At 41.5% G+C, this 27454-nt stretch overlaps 2 protein-coding genes across 29 annotated transcripts in view; one reads left to right on the top strand and one right to left on the bottom strand.

The window, feature by feature from the left end:
* The window catches only part of ITPKA (inositol-trisphosphate 3-kinase A), a 39305-nt gene extending 34577 nt beyond the window's left edge, over positions 1-4728 (top strand). For both annotated transcript variants that reach the window (XM_064424662.1, XM_064424661.1), the window contains one exon: positions 581-4728. In XM_064424662.1, coding sequence (XP_064280732.1) covers positions 581-784 — 204 coding nt within the window. In that variant the 3' untranslated portion in view covers positions 785-4728. The remainder of the gene's footprint in view (positions 1-580) is intronic.
* Positions 4729-5173: 445 nt separating this feature from the next.
* LTK (leukocyte receptor tyrosine kinase) overlaps positions 5174-27454 on the bottom strand; it is a 150481-nt gene continuing 128200 nt past the window's right edge. For 26 of the 27 annotated variants that reach the window (XM_064424635.1, XM_064424642.1, XM_064424639.1 and 23 more), the window contains 16 exons: positions 27255-27386; positions 26570-26726; positions 25516-25698; positions 24911-25009; positions 24267-24419; positions 23412-23522; positions 22571-22757; positions 21778-21868; positions 20467-20531; positions 18360-18489; positions 17045-17142; positions 14639-14731; positions 13931-14032; positions 11870-12004; positions 11437-11527; positions 5174-10815 (listed from right to left, as the gene is read on the bottom strand). In XM_064424635.1, the coding sequence (XP_064280705.1) occupies positions 10042-10815; positions 11437-11527; positions 11870-12004; positions 13931-14032; positions 14639-14731; positions 17045-17142; positions 18360-18489; positions 20467-20531; positions 21778-21868; positions 22571-22757; positions 23412-23522; positions 24267-24419; positions 24911-25009; positions 25516-25698; positions 26570-26726; positions 27255-27386 (2601 nt within the window). In that variant the 3' untranslated portion in view covers positions 5174-10041. The remainder of the gene's footprint in view (positions 10816-11436; positions 11528-11869; positions 12005-13930; positions 14033-14638; positions 14732-17044; positions 17143-18359; positions 18490-20466; positions 20532-21777; positions 21869-22570; positions 22758-23411; positions 23523-24266; positions 24420-24910; positions 25010-25515; positions 25699-26569; positions 26727-27254; positions 27387-27454) is intronic. The other variant, XM_064424634.1, reaches the window with a different exon arrangement.

The raw sequence follows: 27454 nt of genomic DNA, 5'->3' as shown, positions 1-27454 counted from the left end.
GAATGGCATAATGGAAGTTTGCATTTGGTACAGTAGCATTCAGTTGTAGTTTGACAATAAAGGCTGTATTACTTAGAATGGATTTATGTTGAAATGCCATTTAATTCTGCTGTCTGTGTTCTCTGTGTGCTTTGTTGTGCAGAAGGCATCATTGGCATCATTAGCATTGTAATTTCTGCTTGTTAACAGGTCAAGATTTTGAGATTACACATTTTATTTTACCTTGTTGATGGTCGCTTATCAGTAGAGATGTTTTTGTTAATCATGGGTCATGATCTGTCTTTGAAAGGAGTTACTGGCCTTTGCTGAATTGCTCAAAATGAGACCTGATGCTAAGTAAGATGATTGCTTTTCTTCTTGTTTTCTACTGAGTCCCATTTATTATCTACCCTCCCATATGTACCTTACTGATTGATACAGTTAAGCAAATGGGGCATCTAAAACATCAATTTGTAAGTGCAGCCCAAAAGTCTGTTGGGTCACAGGTGAGCTAAGGAGATCATCTTCTTAGCAGGAAGTGTTAAGGTGGGGGAGGGCTGAAGATGTATTTTTAACTGCATTGTCTCAATCTGTCTTCCAGGTCGTAGGAAGTTCACTACTTTTTGTACATGATGGCAGTGGGAATGCCAATGTGTGGCTGATCGATTTTGGAAAGACCACGCTTCTTCCTGATGGGCAGACACTGGATCACAGGATCCCGTGGCAAGAAGGCAACAGGGAGGATGGGTACTTGTTGGGATTGGACAATTTGATTGGCATTTTGGAAAGCATCACTGAAAGATGAGTTGAGAGAGGCACAAAACTTGCAGGGCTTCTCTGTAACTTTCTGCTTTACTGAAGTAGAAGGAAACTCAGTTAGAAGGAAACCTTTAACTCCAAACTCCTGAGGTTGTCAGTGCAGAGGGAGCTGCATCCAGAACCCGGCAGTCAGTGATCAAAGTTACTTTGCATCAGCCCTCTATGAACTTAATGAATCACTCCAGATTGGTCTGTGTTGCACCAGATGAACTTGAGACTGGTCCTCAGAGAATTAAGATCTCCATACTCGAGAATCACACCAGCATGAGTCAAGAGGTCTGTGTGGTAAGCCAGAATGATTATGGTTTCTGGCACAATGGGACTCCAAATTACTTCTTAGAGAACCAGGACAAATGCTTGGGAACTCAGGGCAGGAAAAACAATCTTTCAGGGACTGCATAGTTTTGGAAACGGATTGTGTTTTTTCCTCTCTAATTCCAAGCCCTCTTGCTCTTGTGTACACTATAGGTTGGACCAACAACTTCTGCTGCATTATGTTACAGGGTGAGCAAGGTGCAAATAGGTGATAATCACAAGAAACTGGGAGCAAAGAGAGACAGCAGTTTATGGTGGCTTGATGTGGCTAACTGCTGTTGACCATTTCTCCCCCTCCCTACCCTAGCCTTGCCTCTATCCAAGAAAGGCCTTGGCTTTTTCTGTAGCCACTCAGGAGATTACAAATACTCTAGGGAGAGAATAGTGGCCTATTGTCTCCAAAAAAATTTGACTTTCCAGCAGGGTGGGCTGTTGGATATATTGCTAAGTTGGAGAATTAGGCCTCTTGCAGCTGAACTGCAGCTCTGAAAAATCACTAATGATCTTTCACAAACTAGTCAGGGAACTAAGTTTTTTCTTCCAAGGCTTGTTTATTTTTGAAGATAAAACCCCTATACACATGCACACACTAGCAGTCAGCAGCCAGCGTGATCTCTTCAGATTGTGATTTGACTGTCTGTAAATGCACGTGACTTCTTGGCCATGTCCCCATTCTCAAATATGGTGCTGCCACTTACACATATAAAGTGGCACAGCAATCAGGGAGGTGTGTTTCTGCATTCACAGCATTTACACAGTGATGAGATAATTCCCAGGCATTCTTCCTCCAAGGTATCAGCTGTTAACTCTATGCAGTTTGGGTGAAGGAATATCAATATATTACATCCTATAGTCCCCATCTGGAATCACAGGGTGATCTGTGCTTCATTATTTTGCTGTGACCCAAGCACAGCCACAGAAAATTCAGTTTCTAGGTTAAAATCAAGAAAGATTGAATTGTTTTCTTGCAATGGCTTTACATACCTTCTCTGTTGATTGCCTCTAGTCACTGGAACAATTTTTTACATGCTGGCAATATAAATACTATCATTAATCACATGTTGACTCATGTGCCAGGTTTTAACGTGAATAATGTGGTGATTTTCACAATGCAGGTAAGAGTTACATTACCAGTTGGTGGTTAAAGCCCTTTCAACATCTAGAGGTAGTAATGCACGTTGATCAAAAATTCCTGTCTTTTGCTGGTTTCCTGTGCTCAGGAAATAGTGTGAGAACTTTGGATGAAGGTGTGACTGCACTTGTGGGAAACTGCTAGTTCGATAATAGTTGAAATCATAAGCAAAAAAACCCCTATAGAGTCCATATCTGGAATGAAATCTGCAATATTTGTAGTTAAAGTTGGACAGCCTTAAGTAGTTTCTAAAAGGAGTTACTTTGGGTAACACACTGAAGTGTGTTGTGTACCTAAAAATCAGTCAGATTTAATTATTTTTTCATAAACTCTAAACAAAACAGGAGGATTGAAAATTGTAACTCAGTTGTGATGTAAAAGTTAGATGACATACAGTAGGTATTCTGTAGGAAGTAATGACATGTGGAAATATTTCATCTTAAACCAGAAGTTGTCTGAAACTGGTAATTATTTTTGCAGTTCACTGCAAATTCAGACAACTTCTCTGGACTCCCAGAGTTTCTCTGTTTTATATTTATGGTAGTATGTTAATGAATTTTTCACTTAGAAATTTCAGAGTGTTTACATTAGGTTTTTTTGAAGTGACAGCACAGATAAAATCATTCCAGATGCCTCCTAATTTTTGAATTGCAGTAAGATGACAAATTAATCTGTAGTGAATTCCATACAGTTAAAAAAAATAGGTATTTCTCCTTTTCTGCAGCCAGCTGGTAAGCATGGATAGCTGTGCCTAAGGAGAATAGCAATGCCTAAGGACAATATCATGTAAATAGGTCTCACAGACAGGACTTCAATGACATTGCCTTTTTTATGAGACTGCAATTGCAAGCTGTCCTACCATAACTAAAAAGAATTAGAAATAAGATAAAGACAGAATTTAATTTGTGGTTTGCCTAATTAATCTTCAGAGTTAAATTTCTTTCTTCTGTTACCACAGGTGTGGATCTTTTGCATCAATGTAACTGATTTTCTGGAGGGGAGATCTAAACAGAAGAGGTTGGTGCTCAAATGTCAGTTGAGAGTTTAAGACACACTTTTAGAATGACTGCCCAGTTCTAAACGAGAAAACAACTCCTGGTAGCACCAGGCTGGTTTTGCAGTACATGGTCCTGGGAGAAAGCATGGAGAAGGTCTGTTCCACTGCAGTAGCTGGAAAGGTCAGGGAAAAAGGAAAATCTCTGCTATAGTAGACTCTGTGGAAACTCATTCTAGATGATGTAAGTTCTAGGAAGTTAGTTTTGAAATGGATCTTTGTGTTGCTAGGGGATTAGAAAGAAAGAAATCACAATCATCTGTTGCTGTTATGGGGAAGGAGAGAAGGAGGCAGCTTTTCATAGCAAGTGTAGGACTTCAGCTGAGCACTGGAGCTCTAAGGAGCTGAGGCTGTGAGCTCAGGAGTAAACTGCCCCAGGGTAAGTTGTAGGTTCCTTGTTTCTCGTCAGGTGGCCCAGAGCACCAGTCTATGGACACACTTGCTAGTGTGAGGAAGCAGCATGGCCTTCTTTCACTGTGGGGTAAGTTGTGTTGAATAAGCTTATATTTACCAGAGGGTCAACATGGTGCACATGCACAGGCGTGGAACACAGGGGGAGCTGATGCATGGTAACCAAGGAGTTTGTTCACATGCAAGTCCAGAATGTCGTTCATTAATGCATCTGCTGAGATAGTGCCTCGCTCTGGAGGAATCACACTGAGTACCTGTGGTTCCACAGCAGGGTCAGAGATGCTGTGAATGCCTAGAGGCATTTTGGTGCTGAACAGATCACCTCTGACTTGGGCTCCAAGGTCCTTAAACTCACTAGTTAGATGCAGCAGTGCTGTAGCTGCTGCATTCCTGTAGGACCTGGGAAGTAGGACTATAGGAGTAAGAAGTAGGACTACGACTTCTCTCCCTCAGCTTCATCATTGACTTGGTTTTTTTTTGGCCTTGGACAGCACTCCTAGGCATAGTTTTGTTCCAGTTTTACAGATGGGAATAGACCTACTTACCTCGTGGCAAAGGTGTGAGGCTCTCCGTCATTAGTGCCTGCAAGCTGCTGTGAGATTCTTTGGAGGAAGGTGCAATATAGAAAAAATTCACAGAGGTAGATCAGATAAGTTAAAAAATTATGGATGTTGAGGCCCCACATAGATATAAATTCGGCTGAAATTTAACCAAAGTGGTAAAACCTAAATCCCTCTAAATAAAATACCCTCCCTCTGTACAGGGAGGTATTCACTTAACGTCTGATCCAGTTCCTGTTAAAGGGAAAGATTTCAATGTATCTCAGAGGGCTTTTGCTACTTTTTTATTGCTGTTGTTATTATTTGTTATTCTTAAGGTACTGAGATCAAATGGCCTGTATCATCCACATGCATCCGTTCTGAACACTACAATGCAATGCTGACATTGACTGTATTGGATGAGTGTTTGTTACTCTGAAGTGTGTATGCTACTAAATAAATCAGACTGAAGGAAAAAAGACATCGACTGTGATTTGGTCATGTGAGAATATCTTTTCTTCAAGAATTTCTTTAGGAAAGGGAGAAAAACAGTTGTGTTTCACTGCTTTTAGTCTTTACCATGTGGTACTTCCTAAAGCAAAACCAGAAGCCAAATGGTGGAGCTTGGTTCCAAAACTTGTTGGTGTTACCTTTTGTACCTGATTCACACAAAGCTTGCCAGCTTCCTTCAAGGTAAGCTCTGTCTCAGAAATCTCAGTGAATAGCCTACAGCTTATTTAAAAAACAGTGCACCAAGAGCACTTGTCAGACTCGGAGCACTAAACTGTTCCTCTGGGCACTTTTGTGTGGACATGGGGAAGAAGCATTCAACTCTCTAGGACTAGCAGCACTTCTCAGCAAGACAGAGTGTATTCTTACCACAGAGAGTGTGCAAAGTGTACTTATAAGAGAGGGAAACAAATATCCACCATTAGTGTCTCTTTATTTTGTGTTGCAAATATAGAAGTATACACTTGTCTAGCTTTAAATTGCATAGAAGCAGGCTTGTCATCTACTTATGTACAATAGTCACCCAGCAAGGTAAGTTGGCAGAAGTGCTGCCTTGGTCTGAGGTGATGACAAACCAAAACCTATTCATGTCACTTTTCCCTTTGTGTGTTGTGGTGGGAAGATGTTAGGCATGGTATCACGAAGGCCTGTGCATGGCATTGGGAAGGGTAGACAGCCAGGAGGAGAGAGCACAGCCATCCCTACAGGAGAAACTGTCTCAGCTCAAGGGTCTAAGGAAGTCTGGTCCCTTTCTGACCAGCTGTGGAGATGCAAATACAGTGGGGGAAAAAGTATTCCCAGCAGCAGAAATTTCTTCTCTTTCAGGAAAGTCGGGAGAGTGTCTTGAAGGTGAAGTTACACTTGCAAAAGCCCATAACTATTTTAGCACCCTTGGAGAGCTTTCTTCATGCACACCAGCCCATGGGCAAATTAACTGAGAACTTAGCTCAGGAAAAGGGTTAATATGAGGGGGGGAACACCTTAAATCTGCAATTAAACATTCGGTTAGTTTAAAGGGAAAAATGAAGATGTAAAGTGTTTATATTGAGGAGAGCAAGGATTACAAAGAAATGAGAAGCAGGACTATCAACAAATGTGAAAAAGCAGAGAAAGACAAATAGAAATTTCCATTATTGTGTCATCTTCTGTTAATCAGTCCCTTCTTTAAAATGTAAGTATGAGGTTGTGTGAAGCAACATAAAGTATTAATGCTAAACACAGTCAAAAAAACAACTATATATATACAATTACAAAACAATTTGGCAATGTTAAAAGACAGACACTTATCAGGAAGAGCAATTTATAACAACCCTATAAATGGCTGATTCTGCAGTAGGGAAATAGGACTTCACATGGATTATAGGACCGAATTAATCCCAGATCTCCATGTGATGTCATTCCTCTAGGAAACAAAATTAGGTTTTGGCTTCCAGTTTCCAAATTAATCTAATTTTGACACTATGGGTTTAACTTGTTGGTGATGCACTAAAAATAATAAAAAGCAGTTTCATACAAGTTACGTTTTGCAATGCTAGCAGTTGAGCACTATGAAATCTTTGATTGTACAAACAAAATTGTAAGTTTCAGTCTCAGAACTGAAGGACTGGAGGTTGTAGTGTGTATCATTGCCATTGTTATTTTTTTCTTTTGAGATAAAGTGGTTTGTAGAGCATGTAGTATTCAATTTCACAACAAGACCAATATTAAAATTATTTCCTCCAGGAAATTATTTAAAAATTCGTTATCTGTGAAGGTTTTTAAACAGCATCTAAAAAAAGATTGTTACAGGTCAAAGATTCATGGCATATGCTGACAGAAGATCATTCCATGTGGGAGAGTTAAGAGCATTGAGGCTGCTAATGCAGATTCTTTTAAAATTACCAGCTCTTTCTTTTAGTGCCCATTTGGTACCTGCATCTCCATGTCTTGTCTTTTTAGTAAAGACTGCATCTGGCTCAGTGCAGCCCTGAGCTCTTGTATACCATCAGAGTCTGTTTTGGAAAGAAATAATCAATATATGCTTACTCTACTCTGACAGTTGCTCTTCAACATCCCACTTTTGATCACTCTTAGGGATAAGATCCTGGTCAGGATAGAATTCTGTTCAGTCCCAGTGCAGCTTTGTCTGTGTGCTCCCTGTAAATGAGTATCTTGATGCAGCTATTCAGTAAAATCAGGTATTTGTCCGATGTGCTGGACTTGCACTTTATTTATAAAATGAAGGCATAGCTGCAGCCAAGACTGCCCCTGGCACTGGTAATAGAACTGTGCTCTCCTCTCACTTCACTTTTCAATAGCTTCCCTGGTTTTATCACTACTGGCCTTTTTTAATTTCTGAGTTATGTTGAGGTAAGTGCTTGACAGGGCAAACAGTGGTAGCTCAAGCTGGGTAACTATCTGGACAGTAGAGATCATGCCTGCTTCTCACTGGAATCTTGGGGTATTTTATAGTAATTTAAAAATATGAAGAACTGTCTTCTGTCTGCTATTTCATTAAAAGTCTCTGGGAAGAGAAAGTAATATAGTTAATTTCCCATGGCTTCTGAACAAGCCAGTATTTCACTCCTATTGCCATCAGTTTCTAGCCCCTGCTAATGGCTAAGGAGAATTGAAAGCAGAGTCATAATGGGCCTGCAAAAGCATGGCCATGACCACCAGTGCTCTGCTCAGGACAGACAAGGGCTGAAGAGTGAGCTGGCATCACGTCCACTGCAGCTCAACCAGCATCACTGCACTCTGCTGTGGCATTATCTCATGTTCAGGGGGGAAGGGGCTAAGTTACTGGCACCAAGTCACAACTACTGGAAAGTTTGATGGGTCATCTTTTGGGGGGACAATCCTACTAATATATGAACCATAAAAGTAATACAATCTGAAAGGTAAGGACAAAGTGATGAAATTCCAATTAGTTAAAAGTAAATGCATTTATTTTTGACTAGCATGGTCCAGAGGTGGCCAGTCTGAAATGTTAGCCTTTGCAAGAGGAAAGAATGACAAAGTTTTCTGCTAAATGGGCTCTTCTTCCTCATCTAACTGGGCTGTAGCAACTCCTGGATATAAGACAGGACAGGCAATGAACTAAATGTGAGAGAAGCTAGAGAGCTAAAGCAAAGGTGAAATGGGAAGAAGGGCATGAGGTAAGGTCATTCATCTCCCTTGGTCACTAAACCCATGAGTCCCCACACTTCTACTGAAATTTGCCCCACACAGAAGGACCCCGCTCTTCTGATGATCTGTCATTTTACAACACCTCGGATTTAGAATTATTTCCACACCATATGGGTCTTTGCTGCATGGTGACCATCACCCTTTATGTCTGGAAATCATAGGATTGGTGTGAAAATGGACCTCCAAAGATCATCTAGTCCAACCTCCCTGCTCAAGTAGGTTCTCCTGCAGCAGGTTGCACAGGATTGTGTCTGGGTGGGTCCTGTTTCAGTGCTCTGCCACCCTCAAAGTAAACAAGCTTTTTTTCTCATACTCAGGTAGAATGTCCTATGTTTCAGTTTGTGCCTGTTGTCCCTTGTCCTGTTGCTGGGTACCACTGAATTGAGTCTGCTCCCATCCTCTTGAAACCTGCTCTCAAGATATTTGTATGCTCTGAATTGACATTGTATAAAACTGTCCATTCTAAAGTCAAAGGCCTAAAACTATACAAAGCGTGGAACAGATAGAAAGTCAGACCAATAAAGCATAAACCTGTGGTGAAGATACCTTTCACTGAGGATGGATTCAGGCTCTTCACTCTGATTTTCTTTACCACAGCTCAGTAGTGTCCACCCTGACTGATGTAAAGGACAGGAAGTCTGTGGTCAAAGCAAGCCATCACCTGCTAGCCTGCACCTTCAGACTGTACCTCTTGCCTCAGAAAGGAACTGGAGAAGTCTGCAACTGCACAACTTGATTACACACAAAGAGCATGTAATTTGCCGCTGTAGGTCACACGGTAGGTGTGACATTCAGGAGTGGTACAAGAACAGAATGCTTCCAGGACTATTCAGACTTAATCCGAATTATTTGCCTTTTCAGTCTCCTTATTTTGCAGCTTTAATCCATAAACATGAATTTAGATCCTAAACAACTGAAGAAAGCCTTAGAAATGAGCTGTCTTGGAAACAAATGACTACCTTTATAAGCAAGTCTGCACTTGCAAGGCAAGGAACAATTACCACCTGCTCAGCTGTATGAAGCCAAGTCATGGCTTTAGCTTTCTCAAATGGTTGAGCTGTTCTTTCCTGTAGAAAGAACTGCCTAAGTAGGGTTTGCATTAGATTTCCCTTCACTATTCCTCTCCTTTACATTACTTTCTACCTCAGAGTTTTAAAACCAAGAGCCCAAGCATCATACCAAATGCTAGATAGTTACCCAAGAACTTCAGCTAAGTTCTTACCAACACAGCATAGAGAATTAATGCTGAATATCAAAGCACTTACAAAAGTGAAGTTCATTTTAAGTAAAGTCCATTCAAAGATAAAGACAGTCCATTTCTCATCACACCATGCAGCTCACCCTTCCTTGAAAAAACACCTGCCCCTTCAATGCTAGGAGCTGTGAGGAAAGCAACACCGTGAGGCAAGCAGCACATTTCCTTCACTACTCAAAGGAATGTTATCAGCTCCACCAGCTACTGCATTTTTAATGGTAAATGTTGTCCTCTTCATTGCTTGTTTACAAAGCACATGCTCAAAGGAGCCTGATTTTTTTTTTTCATTCTTCCTACTGCTTCCAATTTGAGCTATAGCTTCCACAAGTTCTACTAATAAAACAGATGCAAATGTGGCTGCTATTTTTTTTTACTTCCCTTATAGTGCATAAGCATTAGTAATTCACCAGGACTGTAAAAAGCTCTCAAGAATGTAGCAGCCTTTGCAAGTTGGTTGCTGCTGGCACAGCACACATTTTTAGATTCTTGGTTCAGAAAGAAGCACAACCTGTGTTGGTCATTATTTCCATCCAAATACTGCAGCTGGATGGTAGGTCCATTTCTTATCACCTGAGCAGATTGAAAAGGAGTTCTTTCCTTAGGAACTGTATTCTGAATCAGACAAACAATGCCATTGTTCTCCACTTCTAAGCTGGTTCAGTGGGATGCATTTGAAGGACAGAGATAGAAATGCCAGTGTCTTTAATGATGTGGGATCCAGCAGGTAGACAGAGGAAGCAGAACATTGCTGATGTTGAAGCTTCACCCATCTGATGGAACTAAAGCGGAGGGAGTTAGTGAACAGGAAGCAGTCCTTCCAGACACACACATTCCCTGATCTTTGGAAGATACTTTTCTACTATACTGGAGTAACACTCAGATCATCTGACAAAGACAGACCAGAGTCTCTCTCTCTTGATGTTTTCTCTTTTTTACAAAAAGGCTTATCATCTCTGTGCAGACTGGAACTCCTTAGCACAGCTGCTCTGACCTCTGCCAAGGCTGATGGCTGGTGCTCGGCACTATAGCACAGGTCATCATAAGCATAATTTACATTGCCACAGGGAAAAGTCTGGAGTTTCACCAGTTCAATCCCACTGATGTCCAGGTGAGGGCAGTTACTTTGACTTGGAGATGCTGGAGATGCCCGAGAGCTAGGAGAACTGCAATTCCCATCAAAGCCTGAATCTTCCCGCTCTGGATTTGCTTGGAGCTTGGAGCTGGGGCTGAAGTGACAGATATTCTCTAGCACCCATGATCCATATGTTGGGTTCCAAAGATTTTTTGTTTTGTTTTTAAGTCTGTGAGCGGATGGGTTGCTGAGCTCCAGCTTCTGGTTTGAGGTCTGCTGGAACCACGACCCACTGTTGAAATCACTGAGGCATGGCAGGCTGGGCCCTCGGGCAGTCCGGTTGCTCAGGTTCTCCACCAGTAGCTCTTGTGGACATTGTACAAGTTTGTGCCCAGCATGGTGAGATTCCAGTGTCTTAGGTGTTGTCTGAGGGGTGAGAGAAGGGCTTACCAGCAGTGGCACTATCCCACTGGAGATGTTTGGGCGCATGACCATACTCCCTTCGTCCTCTGGTGCAGGGCTACACTCCATGGGCAGCTCAGTGTTGATCACATCAGGGTCCTGAAAATGCGAGACAAGAGTCTGTTACACCTTCAGGGTGACTGTCACAGGTTTGAGCAATACTCCTATCACACAAGGTGCTCTATTCCATCTGGACATCACATGCTTTTAAAACTTACATGCCTCCTGTGAGAAAAGGCTATGCTTCATCAAAATCAGTGACTAAGCTGGGGGTCTGTAGTATAAACTTTTTCTTTTGAGAGGTTGGATCAAGACCTGTATCTGTTCAATGCTACTGGATGATGAACTCACTGTGCCATTTCATTCCCCCTCTCCACTCCATAACTATTCAGCTGTGGCTTTTGAGCAACATTAGGGAAGGTCAGAATATGGACCTTGAGAGAGATCTAAATACCTTTCCATCACAAAATGAAGGACATTTGCAATTGAACAAGCTGAGAGCTAAAAGCACCCATTTGCACAGTGTATGCTCATTATGGCTGGGTGGAAGATAGAAGAGTGAGGGTGGACACTGGAAAAGAGCCAACAGCACCACCACATTAGTACTGTAATTATATCCCTCTGCCAGGGCACTACACTTGCCTTAGGGACTAAAGCTAATGTCTTTGGATAGTTGATAATCCATTCAATGGATTATCATCCACCAGGATACCAAAGTACCTGGGTGCAATACTTGATCCTTTCCAGGATGGTAGAGAAGTTTGGCCGATACTCTGGACTGTGCTGCCAGCACTGTGTCATGATCCGGTACCTTAAAGTTAAAAAAAAAAAAAGATCAATATTATTTTGTATAAAGTGTTTCGGTGTGAAGTGATCAGTGGTCCAAGGGACCACACTTGGTACATGGCTCAAAGGAGGAGAGCAAAAGTGGATCTATAATTTCTATTTCCCTGGATCCTGTCCAACTGGGGAGTTGCTATTTAAAGCAAATCCTGTTGTGCTCAAAGCTGTATACAAGAGGCAGCAGCTCAAGACACATTTAGCAATACCTGCCTAACGCAGTGGGCAATCACCATTCCCTGAGTAGAAGTGTCTTTGTCCACATTTTTGACACGTGTTACACCTTGGCTTGTGAGAGTAAGGAAGTACTTACACTGGCCCTGGACAGTTTTTTGGTGGATCCATTCTTCCTCCACTGGTGACAAATTCCAGCACTTCCTGATTGGTTTTGCAAGGGTAGGGCATGTAGCCTAGAGAGAAAATCTCCCAAAGCAGCACTCCAAAGGACCTGTGTCAGAAACCAGCCAACAATACCAATCAGATTTCATTTGTGCTCCACAAACCTAGCTTGTAGCTGCGTAGGCAGCACCACAGCAATGACCTTTCAAAGCTGCAGTCCAAAGACAGTAATATGCAATTATGTGATTATGAGTCAATGTTTACATAAGAAGACACCCCAATCAATCAAAACCTTTGCTCAAGCTCCAAAACAAGTTTTGCAGAGGTTTCAAAATATTTAGTAACTCTGAAGGTGTTCTTTCTGCTGCATTCATTATTAGTAGAGCAGGGAATGCCAAAGTGCCCTTGGCTGTGGATGGTCTTACTAAAAAGAACTGTTAGATCTGGCATGGACATTTCTTGCCTTACTAGGGAAAACTTGAGATGTTTGTGTTGAGGAATACATTTGGTGCTGGTAACTTGGCTGCAGGTTGAGCTCTGGCTGGCAGAAGCCCAAGGCAAGAAGCTGTAACCTGGCACTGACCCTCTGCAAAATGAGGGACGAGGACCTGTGGCATCGCCAGGTGACTGGACACTCAGAGACACAGCAGGAGCCAATGACTCCAGAGTTTGGCACATTTAGACTGTGAGGGTATAAAAGCCCAGGGCTTCCTTTTTTTGGGGCCCCTCCTCAGAGGAAGGAGCTCAAATAGTAATGTTGTTATTGCATCTTGATTAAATCAGTATCCTGACCTCTGAGGCCCTGCTATGGGAAACCTGGGGCCAAGCTGGTAAGGAAACCTGGTCTGACTGTGAGTGTGGGGGGTGTAACTGTGAAGGGGCCTCTACCCAAGTCAAGTGGTGCAAGTGTGACTTCTGAAGTGGCTCCTAAATGGTCAGACAGGGACCTTCAAATGTTTCCTTAATATTTGAATCAGTGTTTCAGAACAAGATGCTCAAGTATAAAATCAAGGGAGAGACATCCAGTGAAACTGAAAGGCAGCAGAATTTCTGATATGGTTACGCTTTTTTTACATCCACAGGTCAGATAGTCAGTGCCACTGGGAATTATGTATGACTTACACACAAGGAAGTCAAGAGAATTCTGCCAGGACCTCAGCAGAGTCAGAATTTTCAGTCACTTTTTGCTACAAAGGTCAAAGTAATTCCAGTATATGCATGCTACTTATAATAGCCTATCGCAGGAACTGTGGCACTTTCCTTCAAAATATTTAGTGCTGGCTGCTCACAGTTAGGCGCTGATAAGCAATCCTTGTCTTCCGGCATTGCTAACAACTTCAGGAAACTGGGTCAGTGTGGCATTTGAGGGAATGCCTCAGTACAGCATATTGAAGGATCTGCTGTACAGAGAAAGAAGTGTTCTTGAGCAACTGGAAAGCTTCCATACCCCAGCACCTGTGCATGAATGTGCTACTGTTGAGGGGGTGCTAATTTTAACGAAAGCTCAAGTTGTATGAGAAATCAGTATATAAATATTTTTTCCTCAGCAACCAGCAAGGACTTCTGATTTAACCTGCTGTCATTTTATGTGCAACAAGAAAAAACACACAAAAAAGTGATCCTGGGTGGTACAGAGAGAGTAATTTACAAGAGATATAAGCAGACCCTGTCACTGATGGAAACTGGAAGCTTCTGAAGGCTGAGGGAAGTATTTGATGATATTTGTCTCGATTTTTAACTGAGACTTTCTGAGAATCTAATCTGCTTTTGCCTTTTACTTCTTAATTGGCTTTTTGTGATATTCTACTTTTATGAATAGCACATTTTTATTACCTCTATTTACATTTGGCATTTAAATTCTTATTCTAGATTCTTGAGCCATACTTCTACTGAATGCATGGGAAGACTTCTTGTATTTTTCTGGGAAATTCTGACTTTTTTAAGGTTACTGCTGAGCACACTTTTTTTTTCTTGACCAGTACATTTCTTGATGCTTTTCAGTGAGTAGCAGAAGTAATTAAAAGACATTTATTACCAGGTATCAGTCTTGGAGGTGAAAATGCCCTCTAGAAAAGCTTCTGGTGGCATCCACTTGACAGGAAGCATGGCTCTTCCTCCCTTGCGGTAGTAACTTGCTCTGGGAAAGATGAAATACACAGAGAATGTCACACAGCCTGAAAGGGCTTCAATACAGAAAAGATCTTATCACCACAGTAACAGCAGCTGGGGATTGCAAGTAACAGTGGGGGCCAAGTGAGAAAAAGGAAAAGTCATCCACACAAATAGTGCATTGAAGCAGGATTTTATATCCTCTTTGCAACTGAGATGGAAACCAAGGATGTTCTTTTGCACAGCTACAGACATCAAACTTGCCAATGCTTTGCAGAGCGTGTTGGTGCAGCAAGTCTTATTGACATCATTAAGTAATAATTATGGTTCTGGGGGTTTTTAATTTTAATTTCAATTTAAGATTATTTATGATCAAATAACTAATAAATTTGCCTATACATGGTTTAGTGTCCACAAGTGTTTGTAGTTTCCTGGGACCACAGTTGGAGTGGATTTGTTCCTAACTGTAGATCTGTTAATTTACAGTCTGTTAACACAATTTAGTTAACTGCTCATCAAATTCAGACCCCTAATGGATGAATCCACTGCTTCACATATCATGAAACAGTTCAAATCTGTCAAAATTACACAGATTACTGAGTTACTCACAGAACTGAAGTTGCCCTTCACTTACCTGTAAATATCCCTGGCCATTCCAAAGTCACCAATTTTGGCTATTCGTCCTGCTCCACTACAGGTCAAAAGGCAATTCCTTGCAGCTATATCTCTTTTAAAAAAAAAAAGAAAGAAAATTAATTCTAATTCTAAACTCTTAAGTAGTTAAAGGAATAAAGAAAAAGTATTAGATCCAGTCCTGCAAATCTTACTTGAATAATCTTTAAACAAATGTGAAGAGCCCTGTTAAAATATGAAAGAATTCCAGTTACATTATCATTTTTGTTAACCATAATCCTTAAACTGTATTTGAATTGTATCTTCTACCCAGCATCTGCCAAGCTTTCCCCATTCACACCTTTTTTTCACTAAGGCAGAAAACAGCATCTGTATCAGAAGAGATACAGAGCAAAAGACCCAACCTTTTTTGCTTCAACCACATTATGACAGATTTCTTTCTTGCTCTATTTTTTCTAAAGAGGTTCATCTCTGCAGTGTCCTCATCAGTTATAGATGTGATGCTGTTGGACAGTCTTAGTAAACTGCTTGAAAAGTTATGTAGAACCAGATTTAGTAATCTGTTGCTTTGTTACTTCTGGATATCTCCCATAGAATCAGTCAAAGCTCCATATGGAAGCAGCTGTTAGCTGGGTGCAAGTTTAGCTTGTGACAAAGGGAAGTGATGCCTTCGTGACCAAGGATAAAATATTTCGTTAATCTTAAACAAGCATTCTGAAAAGAAAGTCATTAGAATCCTAGCACTGTGGGGGTCCTGTTGACTGCCAAGAAAAATAAGCACCTTGAACAACTCATATGTTTATTTCCACTGCCAACCTTGAAAAATCTCTGAGGATCTGGAAGTCAGGTTCAACTTTCTTTTCTATTATCACCTGTGACTCCTAGATGACAATTCCCACCCTGTAGAAGCCTCTCTACAGCCCCACTACAATACCTTTTACCCCTAAGATTCCTAACATCTGGAATGAAAGCCTTCTTTGTTTCCCAACTGCTCTAAGCAATACTGACATCACTAACAAATATTAATACAAAACCTGAGGGAAATTCCTTGTGTTCAGATTTATTGAATTGTTGGCTAAGACAAAATAAATCCATTCCTAGGTTGCTTATATTAGAGATCTAACAGTGCAAAGATTGACCCAGAGTTTGTTTGGTTTTTTTTTAAAGTCACATGCTCCTGCTACTACTACAGTAAGGATTCTAAAATATAATGCTGTAGTGATTAACTCAGAGGTTTCCAATTAGAATACTGATCCTCTCATGTAATTATTAAGAGACCCAAGAGCCACAACCTGTTGCACATTCTTACTGCTCTTTTTTAATGACAGAAATCTCTAACCCTTTTCCACCAGAGCTTCCTTATTGCTGCAATATAAACAGCATAAATCTGTTTCAGATATTCTAATCATAAAGCCATATAACATATTCCCATATCTCAACCTCCTGCCTTTTTGCTCCAACGGCTGCTTGCCTTTGTTTCCTTGGATTTCTCCAGCCCCTGCCCACTGTTTCCCCTCTCTGTGCTGCGCAGCCCCACACGTGCTGCACATGTGGGTGAGTCAGTTTCCTCCACCTCGCTTTGGTTAGAGCCTGTGTGACTCTCTCGTGTGCAAGGACTCCCTCTCTCCTTTACACACAAGCACTGAACACAGCATGCACTTCACAGTAAGGAATCCAGCTGCTCACTATGCCTAGGAACATTATGAGCTGGAACTATTCTAAATCAAAAATGAAGGATTTCAATACCCAACCAGAATTTTTAAAAGGGTACATACAAAATTTATCTCTTCTATAATAATTTGGTCTTATTTAAAGCATGTTATATCAACATTTTTTGCTCAACAAATGAGCAAAAAGGAATTTGAAGAAACAAATATGGGCTTCCTAAGACCATGCAAGCAGGTCAGACACTGAACTGAGAAAGAAGCCTGAGATGTGTTTTTATCTCCTGTCATCCTTGCTCTACCCTTCTCTAGTCTTTGGCTCCAATATTATGGACTGTCCTGTGCTGGTGGATAGGGAAAGCCTTTAAGTCAAGATAGGGAGATGAGAAAGGAAATAAATACCTTATTGTTTTGTCAGCCAATACAGGGTGACACTACCATCTAGTGGACTACAGGGCTAATCTCAACAGTCTTTACATTGCAGGCAGCTGAAAACTAGTACTTAAGCCCTCTCACTTGGAACAGAACATTGCCACCCTCCCTCCAGGACTGTGAAGAGCAGTGCGGTGCCTAACGCCTAAAAAAGCCCAGGGAGATCCACCTGGCCATCTAAGCACTGCATCTAAGCCTGCATTGGTAGAGGAAATCATCTGTCTCCCCTGTGGAGATTAGTCCTGTCTAATCCACTGCAAATAGAAAGTGTATGAGCCTGAGACACATTAGAAGAGACTGTTTCTCCTCACCTGTGGATGAAATGATTCTCTTCCAGATATTTACAGCCGCAGGCAATATCTCTAGCTATATTCAGCAGGTCCTGCATTGTTAGTGTGGACGGCTGATTCTGGAAAAGGACGTGAAATGGTAAAGGAAGGATAGTGAAGTAGAGGAATATCATTCAGGCAGGGTATAGTCAGAGAAGGACAGAAGAAGGGAAAGGGAGAGACATACATACAGGATGGGGGAAGGGTTAAATGAGTCAGGAGCAAAGAGGAACATAAAGTAGATCAAAGCAAAGAATTAGAAAATGAGTAAACTGTTGTTTAATTCCAAAAATTTTCAGGAGATTTCCCCTCCCTTGAGCACCGCACATGAGTGCAATCTGGCAAGAGATTTATGGTCTTGTGTGAATAGCCTGTTAAAGGGCATGGGAGAGAACTATTCCCTACTGTGTTATATGAAATCAAAAGACAAGCAGGTTTAAAAGGTGAGATAGAAGAGAATAAAAAAGCACCTAATTTAAAGAGCGAGTCAATAAATTATGAACAGAAATTAATGCATGAACAGGAGAGAGAGAAAGTAAAAACGTACAAGTGCACATCTTTACACCAACATCAGCATTCATCACCTTGTCTGTACCTGGTAGAAGAACAGTGATTACCCTCAGGAGCAGTATGCAAAAAAGGGATGTTTTACTACAAGACTCCAGGACTGGTACTAACCCTTCACCATCTGCACTTCCCTAAGACCAATAAAGAAAACTTTTTCCAGGAGCCCAGCTTATTTTCACCCCCCTTACATAGTTCTCCATAGAGAAATTTTTGTCAGTTTTTCTCTATGAACTTCTTTATTGCTCTCAGGAAGGGTGAAGAGAAATTACTATGCTGCTAATCAAAGTCTGAGCTATATCAAATAAATTAGGCTCAGCTCTTCAACTGGTATAAATTTGTACCTCTCCGTATGGTGCCGATGCACACCTGCTGAGGACTTGCTATGAATTCTGATTATAACTTTAGCTCCTCATGTGCCATCACAGTACACAGAAAACAAAGCAGGTATTGAAAAAAGAAAGACCAATTATTTATAGTCTAATTGACAGAGAAGTCTAGAATGGAAGGACAGGATTTCGCCTCCTCAGTTACTGGAGTTTCTTGCCCTGCTTTGATTTTGTCTCACTGACACCTGCTTGCATCAAGCAAACAGACACTGGTATCCATAAGTCTGTGGGAGCTGGGACACACACACAGCCTAGCTTGGCTTCAGTGCCTTTATCCAGTTGATAAAAACATAAAAGCAGTCATACTAAAATCAACCACAAGCCTCACAGGGAAGCTCTCTCACCATCCTGGGTCGGTTCTGCCGAAGGAAGCTCTTCATGTCTCCTCCAGCCATGAGTTCCAGCAGAATGAAGCGAGGCAGTGTCTGTAGGCTGACACCAATGCACTGCACAATATTTTGGTGATTGAACTTACTGAAAGCCAAGGTCAAACAGCACATGGAAGAGAAACACAGCATTAGTACCTGGCCAACATCCATCCATTCTCATTCTGCCTTGAGATTTGATAATCTGGACCGAAGCAGGTCCTGATGCGGTTACCAAAACATCTTCAGCCATATCAAAATACCTCTCTGGTTAAGACAGCCCCAAGAGCAGGGTTATTCCTGGCTTTGCCCATGAAAAGCCTTCAACAGAAGGTATGAAAAGCTAAAAGCAAAGCAGAGTCTTCTGTCTGCGAAGACAGAATTTAATGGACACACTGACTGAAAGATGAGAGTACCATGAGAGGGATAAGAAAGTTAAGCATGAAAATTTCATTGGCATTTGTGATACAAAGTCCTGGATGGTAGGAATTTTAATTCAGCATTGGTTATTTTAGACATAGTGCTGTCTAGTTTGGGGGACTCAATTCAGTGTTTAGTCTGCCAGAAGGAGACTAAACTGTTAATACCTACTGCAGCAGCTGCTTATATGATTCTGCTTTTTATAAAAGGAAACTGAGCTTGTCACGAAGCACAGTAAGACTCAGTCATTAGACAGCAGCATCTTCCCTTAGATAATGATTACCTGGATAATAAAGGAACTAAAAATAGAAAGGAAGTTGGGGAAGATAAAGAGTCGTGCTACTAAGTGAATCAAGGCACTCCTTAATTGATTAAAATTGCTCTTTAAAAAAACACATCAATGTTACTTCCTGTTCAGCTACCAAATTTCTTGCAGACTGAAGGGAGTGGCACTGTGTCATGAGATTAATGATTTAATAGCAGCAAACCAGCATCTAAGTATGAGCTGGGCTAGACAATGAGAAGAGGAACTTGACATTGCACAAATTAAAAATATATAAATTCCAAGTACTTACAATTAACCTTGACTGTGCTACTATTTTAAAGTCATCCACGATCCTACTATTGTTTTCAGGTTTTCTGTTAATGAAGTAAATTCTAAGGCTGGAATACCTAAAGTGCAGGTGGTAATATGAATGGCTGTCTGCTATCTTTTCAAAGAAGATTTTATAGATTTTATCATTCACTGTCAGAGGGTCATGCACATAGGACGTTATAAAGGTTCTGTCAAGCTTACAAAGACATCAAATCAAATGCAGAACATGTTTGTACAAAAATGTTGTACCTTCTGACTCCTTTGAACAGGATCAGCAGAACCAATCAACCAAAGTTTTTGTTAAATTGTAATGATTTTTGGGTGGGATAGAGTTAATTTTCCTCACAGTAGCTCATATGGTGCTATATTTTGTATTTGTGATGAAAACAGTGTTGATAACAGATTGATATTTTAGCTACTGCTGAGCAGTGCTTACACAGCATTAAGGTTTTTCACACACACACACACACCTCCCCCGCAGCGCCAAGGCTGTGAGGACAAGAGGTTGTGAGAGGACACAGCCAGGACAGCTGGCTCCAAATGACCAAAGGGACATCCCATACTGCATAGTGTCATGCTCAGCTATAAAAGCTGGGGAAAGGAGGAGGACAGGAAAGGGTCAATCAGAGTGTGGCATTTGTCTTCCCAAGGAGCTGCTGTGCATGACAGAGTCCTGCTTTCCTGGGATTGCTGAACACATGCCTGCTCACGGGAAGTAGGGAATGAATTCTTCAATGCTGCTTGGTTTGCTCACACAGATTTTACCTATTAAACTGTTTTTATCTCAACCATGAGCCTTCTTGTCCTTCTGATTCTCTTCTCCATCCCTCTGCTGTGTGCAGCCAAGATGCCTACTGGTGTTAAAGCACCAGAGACAGGCAACAAAAGAACCTCAGTTATCTTGTTTGAGATAAACAAGTAGTACCTCATATGCTACTAAAATGCCATCTGGTGAAAAATAAGACTGAACTTATTTTCTGAACACAGGCAAGGGAATAAAGGATTCTATGATTACCTGCATTACTCTTTTTCTCCCTGCCCACTATCATTAAAAAGCCCCTTAAACTATACCTGATAATCAATGCTTCCATCAGGAAATCCATCTCATCCTGCTCAGAGCAGACTTCTGGCAGGGTCTGTTGAGAAGTAAAGGCAGTGAGGGCCATCGATCAAGGAATTGAGAATATTTGTGTGACCACCAGAGCAAAAAGGAAAAAAAAGAAAAGAATGAGCATGTAACATGTAAATCACCTCAGGAACCTAAGAGCAGGGGCTTGTCCTTTCAGTGCCCAGTTTATTGCACTGCATGTGACCCATTTGTTAGTTAAAGTCAGGATAGGAAACAGCGACCTACTTCAAATTGTGTGTGTGTGTGTGTGAGTTGAACTCTATGCACAATTCTGGAAAAAAAAAATTCTTCAGGTACACATCAAGAAAAACATTAGATGGGGACATTCAGACCTAGAAAGGTTTTTTAAATGACAGTTGTTATTTATTCTCCCCTTTCTTTGTGTCTACATTGTAGCACATACTTGCATGTCATGTGAACGCACAGCCACTTGATTTAAATATTTGTGTCACATGTCCCTGTAGCTTCCTTTCCTGCCAGCAGATTTGGACATCTTCTGCTGATACAGATGAACTGGATTACCACAAATGAATGACATGCTGCTCTCCTTCTGCTTGGCACTGTGCTCTGGTGCTTCTTCCAGTCTGGACAGTGAAACTGAGTTGGGCAGTTCCAACTGCTAATTAGTGTCCTGTTTTCACCCACATTTGTACAGTGGCACAGGGAAGTTCATGACATGAAAGACAGGATGAACAACAGTAGAACTTTTTTTTAATTAATGAAGGCTATGTTCTTGACCAGAACTCACAGAAACATATTTGTTTCTCTGAGTCACAAGCTTATAAAATAACAGAAGCAGAATATGAGCATCCTTAACTTCAGGGCTGAGTAATTGACAAATCCTGATGCAACAGCAGCAATTTCAGAGAAAACCAGCCTATTTCTTTTGCCACTAATGACAGAGAAATTATTGTGAAATTGCAATATATATTCACAACAGCATCCTTAACACTGTGCAATATCAAAAGACTAACAGAAAATTTCACATACAGTAGAAAAGCACTGCTCTCAGTATATAGGGAAGTAAGTGAGAAACAACACAGATTTTTAAATACATCATGTGGAAAAACTTGTGAGATAGCATTCAAATCAAAGCTGATAAAGCCTGGATGCAGCAATGTGTCCGAGCCTGCATCACACATGTGTATATGCATTATACATGTGATACACATGCATTTCTATCTGGAATAATGATAAGATAACATGGCTCTTGTGGGTAATTATTGCTGTAGAAGAAATTTGTGGGTACTGACCTTGATAGCCACTTGTAGAGGGTTGGGGTCTCCTGCAATGCCTACCACAGTTCCTTCATAAACCTCACCAAATGCACCATGTCCTAGCGCCCTGGAAGAAAAGAAGAGGGGGAACAGATGTTTTATGTCCTTGGATCCAGAGCTGGCCAAGCTCTTCTTTTCATTCAGTCCAATACAAATCAAAAAGAGAGTTTTAATTTCATGTCAAACTTTCTGAAAGAAGCTTATCAGTACTTTCTGTCACTATCACTAAAAAAGGGAGGTTGGATCCTTGATGGTTCTGAATGAAAAAATAGGCCTGCTGAATCCTAGGGTCCATCACCAAATACAGCAAAAGAAAGACAAGAAAAACTGAGAGCAATGGAATAAGGTGACTGCAGACTGATGTCTTCAGGAGATTGTATAAGACATAAGAATGATCAAATTGTTCCTTCTAAAGTTTATATAACTTTGATCAGTATCATCTGGATGATGAAGATCAGCTTAACATGTATCTCTCTTTGTGACAGAAAATTTCGTTGTGATAGGAAATTCTGAAATAGACATACTGCTATAGATTTGGAAGGGAACTACTGCAAAGAAGCAAGAGCAATAAAAACACAATCACAGTAGAGGTGAAATACCTGTGTGTGGGAACATGGAACAGAAGACTCACGATCTTACACTTCTGCTTGAGAACTTTATGGAATCTAATTATCTTAGAGAACATAGCTAGCATCACATCTGTTGTATTTTGGCTGACTTGGACTGGATGCTTTGCAGTTAGCCAGAGAGGTGGGCCTTGTTTTCTCACCGAAGCAGAGAGATGTTCTTCCGTGGGATCTCCTTCAGCTCGCTCAGAGTGGCAGCCTTCCCTGCAAAGCAGTAGTTGGGGTTGTAATCAGTCATGATGACAGATGTGCGGATTTTGCTCAGTTTGTATTCTGGGCTCTGCAGTCGTGCTCTGGATCCTTCCAGCTGCTGCTTCTTCAGGTGATAAACTGTGGATGGAGAGATGAATAAAAATACACAAACCAGATCTATAACTGGACAGAAGAGATAATGCTGGCCACACAGAACAGAATGACACCAATCTCATAATTATAAATGATCCAGAAACATCTCTGACTTGCTGTATCATGCTCTTCTTCACAGTCTTCAGTGATTTAGTACTGGATATGTAAACAGTGTTATTCCTGCAAACACCTAATCACCTGGGAACAGCTCGGGTTTCCTATGCTGCTTTGTGCATTGGCTGAGGAAGAGTGCTCCACAAGACATTTTGCTGACATCAAGTCCCAGAAAGTAAACCATCTCCTTGAATGAATTATATATTTAATTACAGGTTGTGATTTCATCTGGTATTGCAGTGGCTGCTACAAAAACACCTGCTAAGAAGGCTTCCCTAACTTTTTGTTCTGTGGCAAATACTGGGGAAGAGCAGTCCTTGCCCTTTGGGACTATGCTTGTGCCTAACTGTGGGTGGTGATATTTCCTATCATTTCTTTCTCCCTGTTCCTCCAATCCACTTGGGAGACCACAACTCTTTGGCTCCAAGTATTGAAAGCAGTGGCACATATCCAGGTAGGCTTCTTTTGTCTAATTTAGCTGGAAAAATCCAGGTCAAAGGGTGATAAGAAGTAAGTGTATCTTACTGATAGACAGGCTGCCACAAGTGAGGATCATCCCAAGCACCACAATCACAGACACCACAGCTAAGAGGAGGGGGAGAGGCAGCTGTCCCTCTGGTATAGGACCCTGGGGCACTGGAAGAATAAAAACAGAGCTGCATTAATCAGAAAACAACAAGAGCTATTGTAAAGCATCCCTCTGATGGCTGGTTATATTGCAGAAACAGTATGGAGATCATGGTCAGAGCATCTCATAAAAATTACAACAAATCCCTCTATAGCCCTGAAGGCTGAAAAAGTACCTAAATAACTTAAAAATCATTGTGAAGATAGAACACAAGCTGATAAAACACAGATTTCTTATATATTCTTCAGTTCTATAAACGGGTAATAACACTACTCATAAATTGAAAATGTCTACAGTCTTGATGTTTTGGAGCTCCAAGAGACTGTGAAAGGAAATAAGTGTGAGTACAAGGCATCAGTTGACAGGCACAGTGGGAAACTGCTGTGGAAGGAAGCAATTTGTGGATTAAATAACTCAGCAGTAGGTGGTACGTTATCCTAGAGAGGTATTTATGCTTAAATATCTGATACACTGAGCCCATTCAGGAAATTCACACCACGTCTCTTTACAGATATTTTACCTCCTGCCTAACCCAAATGTGAATGCTGGAGATAGTAGCAGAGATGTAGCTCAGCATGTAAGCAAAGGTCAGCAAGAATTTTCAGTCTTATGTTTGACTGACATTTCTCATAACACCTTGTCCACTGGATCCACAAGCAGTAACTCAGGAACTGAACATCAAAAAAGCCAGAAGGAGATATGATATAAAGAATAGAGATGTTATCCAGTGAGGCTAAAGCTTCTTAACTTACCAGTGCAGGTGACATTGTCGTTGGCCAGCACAGCCCCCATCTCACACTGGCACACTGGCAGGTTGGTGTCAGGGTCCCGCTTGCAGTTGTCTGAGTGGCAGTGGCTGCAGTTAAGATAGATCTGAACCTCCACCTCACCATGACTCTCCATGGCTGAACAAGGAATCAGACACAACAGGTGGGCTTAGTTCAGTTTTTCCTATCTTGTTCCAGTAAGGTAAAAAAACCAACAGAACAAAACCCAGCAGGTACCTACAACTTCTCTCCTTCTCTGCAGGAGAACAGATAGTCCAACACAATGTGGACATGTCAGATGCCTGATGGGGATCAGTAGGGAAGAAGATATTTGGTTCCTTAAGCAAACAGAGAGGCCTTGAAGTGAATTGACCTGGAAAAGTCGGGGACTGAGGATGTGCGGTTGAACATGATGACTGGTGTCTCTCCTGGTTTAGAGATTCAGAGAAAAAAGAGCACTATGGAAATACTTAAAGAAATGACCACAGCTAAAGATCTGACCTGCAGCGTGAAATAAGCTTTAATGAAATGAACAGAAAACAAAGACAGAAGAGTGAGGAGGAAAGCGGAAATAGAGAGGAAGAAGGAAAAAGGAGGAAGAAAAGAAATTATTACGAACAATATTGTACCTGCCAAGGGATGCAAGAAGATCTCTCCTATGGGGTTCACAAAAGAGATGCCATCCTGCCCACCAGTTGTGAGATCATCACTATCAGAGGCATGTCCCCCTGGGGAAAGAAGAGTATGGCTAGTAGATCAGTGCTGCATGCTGCAAAAAATATTATGTCTCTGAAGGGTTGCATTCATTCCCATTATCACTAGGGTCACTCTGCAACCTTCCAGTGATATTGGATAGTACAATGTCAAACCCTCACTTGACCCAGCCAGTACCAAGGTTAGTGAAGTGACTTCATCTAATGTAGGTTTCTCAGTTCAGCAAGGTAAAAATGTATTTGTTTTGAACAGAAAAAAGAAATGGAACATTTTCCACAGGTAACTTGGGAGTGGGTGATTCATCACACCTTCCAAATACTAAATCACATAGGAACACTTTATTTCCCCAGTTATGGAGAGATGGTGGAGAGCAGGGTAGGTTTCATACTGTTCAGCTTGAAGTATCTGTGCCTCACCTCCTGCAGTTGTGCACCTCTGCACTAAGAGCACTCTCCCTGACCTGCAGGTGCTCTGAAGGGCACAAAATTAGTCACCATGGCTATTGCCCCAGCAGGCTTACCTCTGTACCCTCCGCCTCCTCCCCCAGAAGTACAAGCTCCTCCTCCTCCACCAAAACCACCAGAGGTGGTCCATTGGAGCTTGGCTAGTGCTTGGGGGCAGGCTTGACCTCCTTCTCCACCTTCCAGAAGGGACTTCCCAGCCTGAGGAAGCAGACTCTCATCTTGCCAGCCACCACCTCCACCTTCAGTCAGAGAGGGAGAAAAGAAAAGAAGAACAAGTGGGAGAAGCACAAGCAGAGATGCTTTGTAGAGAGACAGAGATGAGTCCTTATTAATTTCTTAAGTGCCTAGTTCAGGGTAAACTTTTCTTTAAGTTTAAAAGAATATACAGACAAGCTCCTTGCTGCCATGGGCAATAACAAACCAGGAAATCTAACGCACAGCCTATGGTATGTGCTACATAAACCAACAGCTCAGCACCAGTTCCTTGTGGTGTTAAGAAAATAAGGAGCCTACCACTCCCCTTCAGGATAACTGGTTAGGGCAGTCAGCCATGTCATATGCTGAGTTCCTCAAGGAAATAAAAATAAATTGGATTTCTACATCTCACTTTAGTGGCCTCTCTGTAAGCCTACTACAGCAGGAGACGGGCAACCACCAGATTTTTTTTTATCTCTTAGAAATGGATTCTAGACACAGCCATCACAAGATTATAAATAAGCTTCCATTATAATTCCCATAATATAATTGTTGTTGTTAGGGTTTGAGGGGAATAAGGGGAAAATATCTTCTCTTCAAAGGCCATTGTTACAGTGTGAAGGAGCAGGCTCATCCCCCAAACATCATTTTCCCCAATTCAGTTCATAGAAGAGGGGAGTCCTCCTGTGGAATGGCCCTTACTGGAGCACTCATCAGCTGTCCTGTGCATTATCTTTTTATCTGGTGACAAAACATATAAGAAGATATCCCTTACAGACTGCCAGCATATTTTTAAAAACTACTGCGGCAGAAAAATTCCAAAAGGCTGAAAAAGAAGCCCTTCACTTCATGCCTACAGGACAATGGGAGTACTCAGCCACCTGACTCAGACCTTGTGTGGTTTCAGTGTCTCACCTGCTGCCCCAGTCCTCCCACTGACTCCAGGTACCGAGGTGCTGTTCTCATATTGCTCCAGGGGTACATCATCCAGGGAGTTGTCCTGAGCCTTCAGGTAGGCCTTTCCTCCTCCTCCTGCTGCGATGAGCAAAGGTTCGAAAATGCCATCCTTCTGCTGGAAAACCCCCCATCAAACATCAGAAAAACTTCACATCCCTTGGATATGCCAACTCACACAAATTTATCAAAGATGATGAAAGCATCCCAAAGAAGAGTGGCCTAAGACTAGGGCAATGCTACTGCTTGTCTCATAGAATCATTACAAAAATATTTCACATCATGTTCCTGAGTAAAAAAGTAACTGTTTAACTGAATGTCAAGGTTTTGTGATAAATTTTTAAAGACTGCTGCCAGTATTAAAGTGGGATCCTGGTGCAATTCCCACATCTGAGCTGTTAAGGAACGAGGAACCAGTTCAGCTAGCCTAATGAAGGTGATAAATACAAGCAGGGATATAAAAAGATATAAACAACTAAAAAACCAAAGAAAGACAGAAAGACGAGAGGGAGAGAGAGGCAGAAGAGAAAGATTCATTTTTCATAATTTTTTTAAAATAACTGTTTATCATATGACATGACTGACAGTGAGAGCTAGTTGCTCTGCTGGACACTGCTCAGGCAGGATGCAAAGAGGAAATACTTACTCTAAAGATGTAGGTTGCTCCTCCTCCACCCCCACCTCCTCCAGCCCATTCCTTTAGGTCCCTTTTTTTTTTGTAATCTTCTTCAATGAGAGATGACTCTCCTAAGCAGATCTTCTGAGTTTCAGGATTGCCCTGAAAGGAGACAAGAAATGGAGTCAGATATCAGCAAAGTCCAACTCTTCAGACTTGTCTGTGTGTTT

The sequence above is a fragment of the Passer domesticus genome, chromosome 6 (assembly GCF_036417665.1).
Source record: "Passer domesticus isolate bPasDom1 chromosome 6, bPasDom1.hap1, whole genome shotgun sequence".
Classification (NCBI taxonomy): Eukaryota; Metazoa; Chordata; class Aves; order Passeriformes; family Passeridae; genus Passer; species Passer domesticus.
The sequence above is the reverse complement of the archived record's forward strand: the minus strand, read 5'-3'. Positions and strand labels throughout refer to the sequence as shown.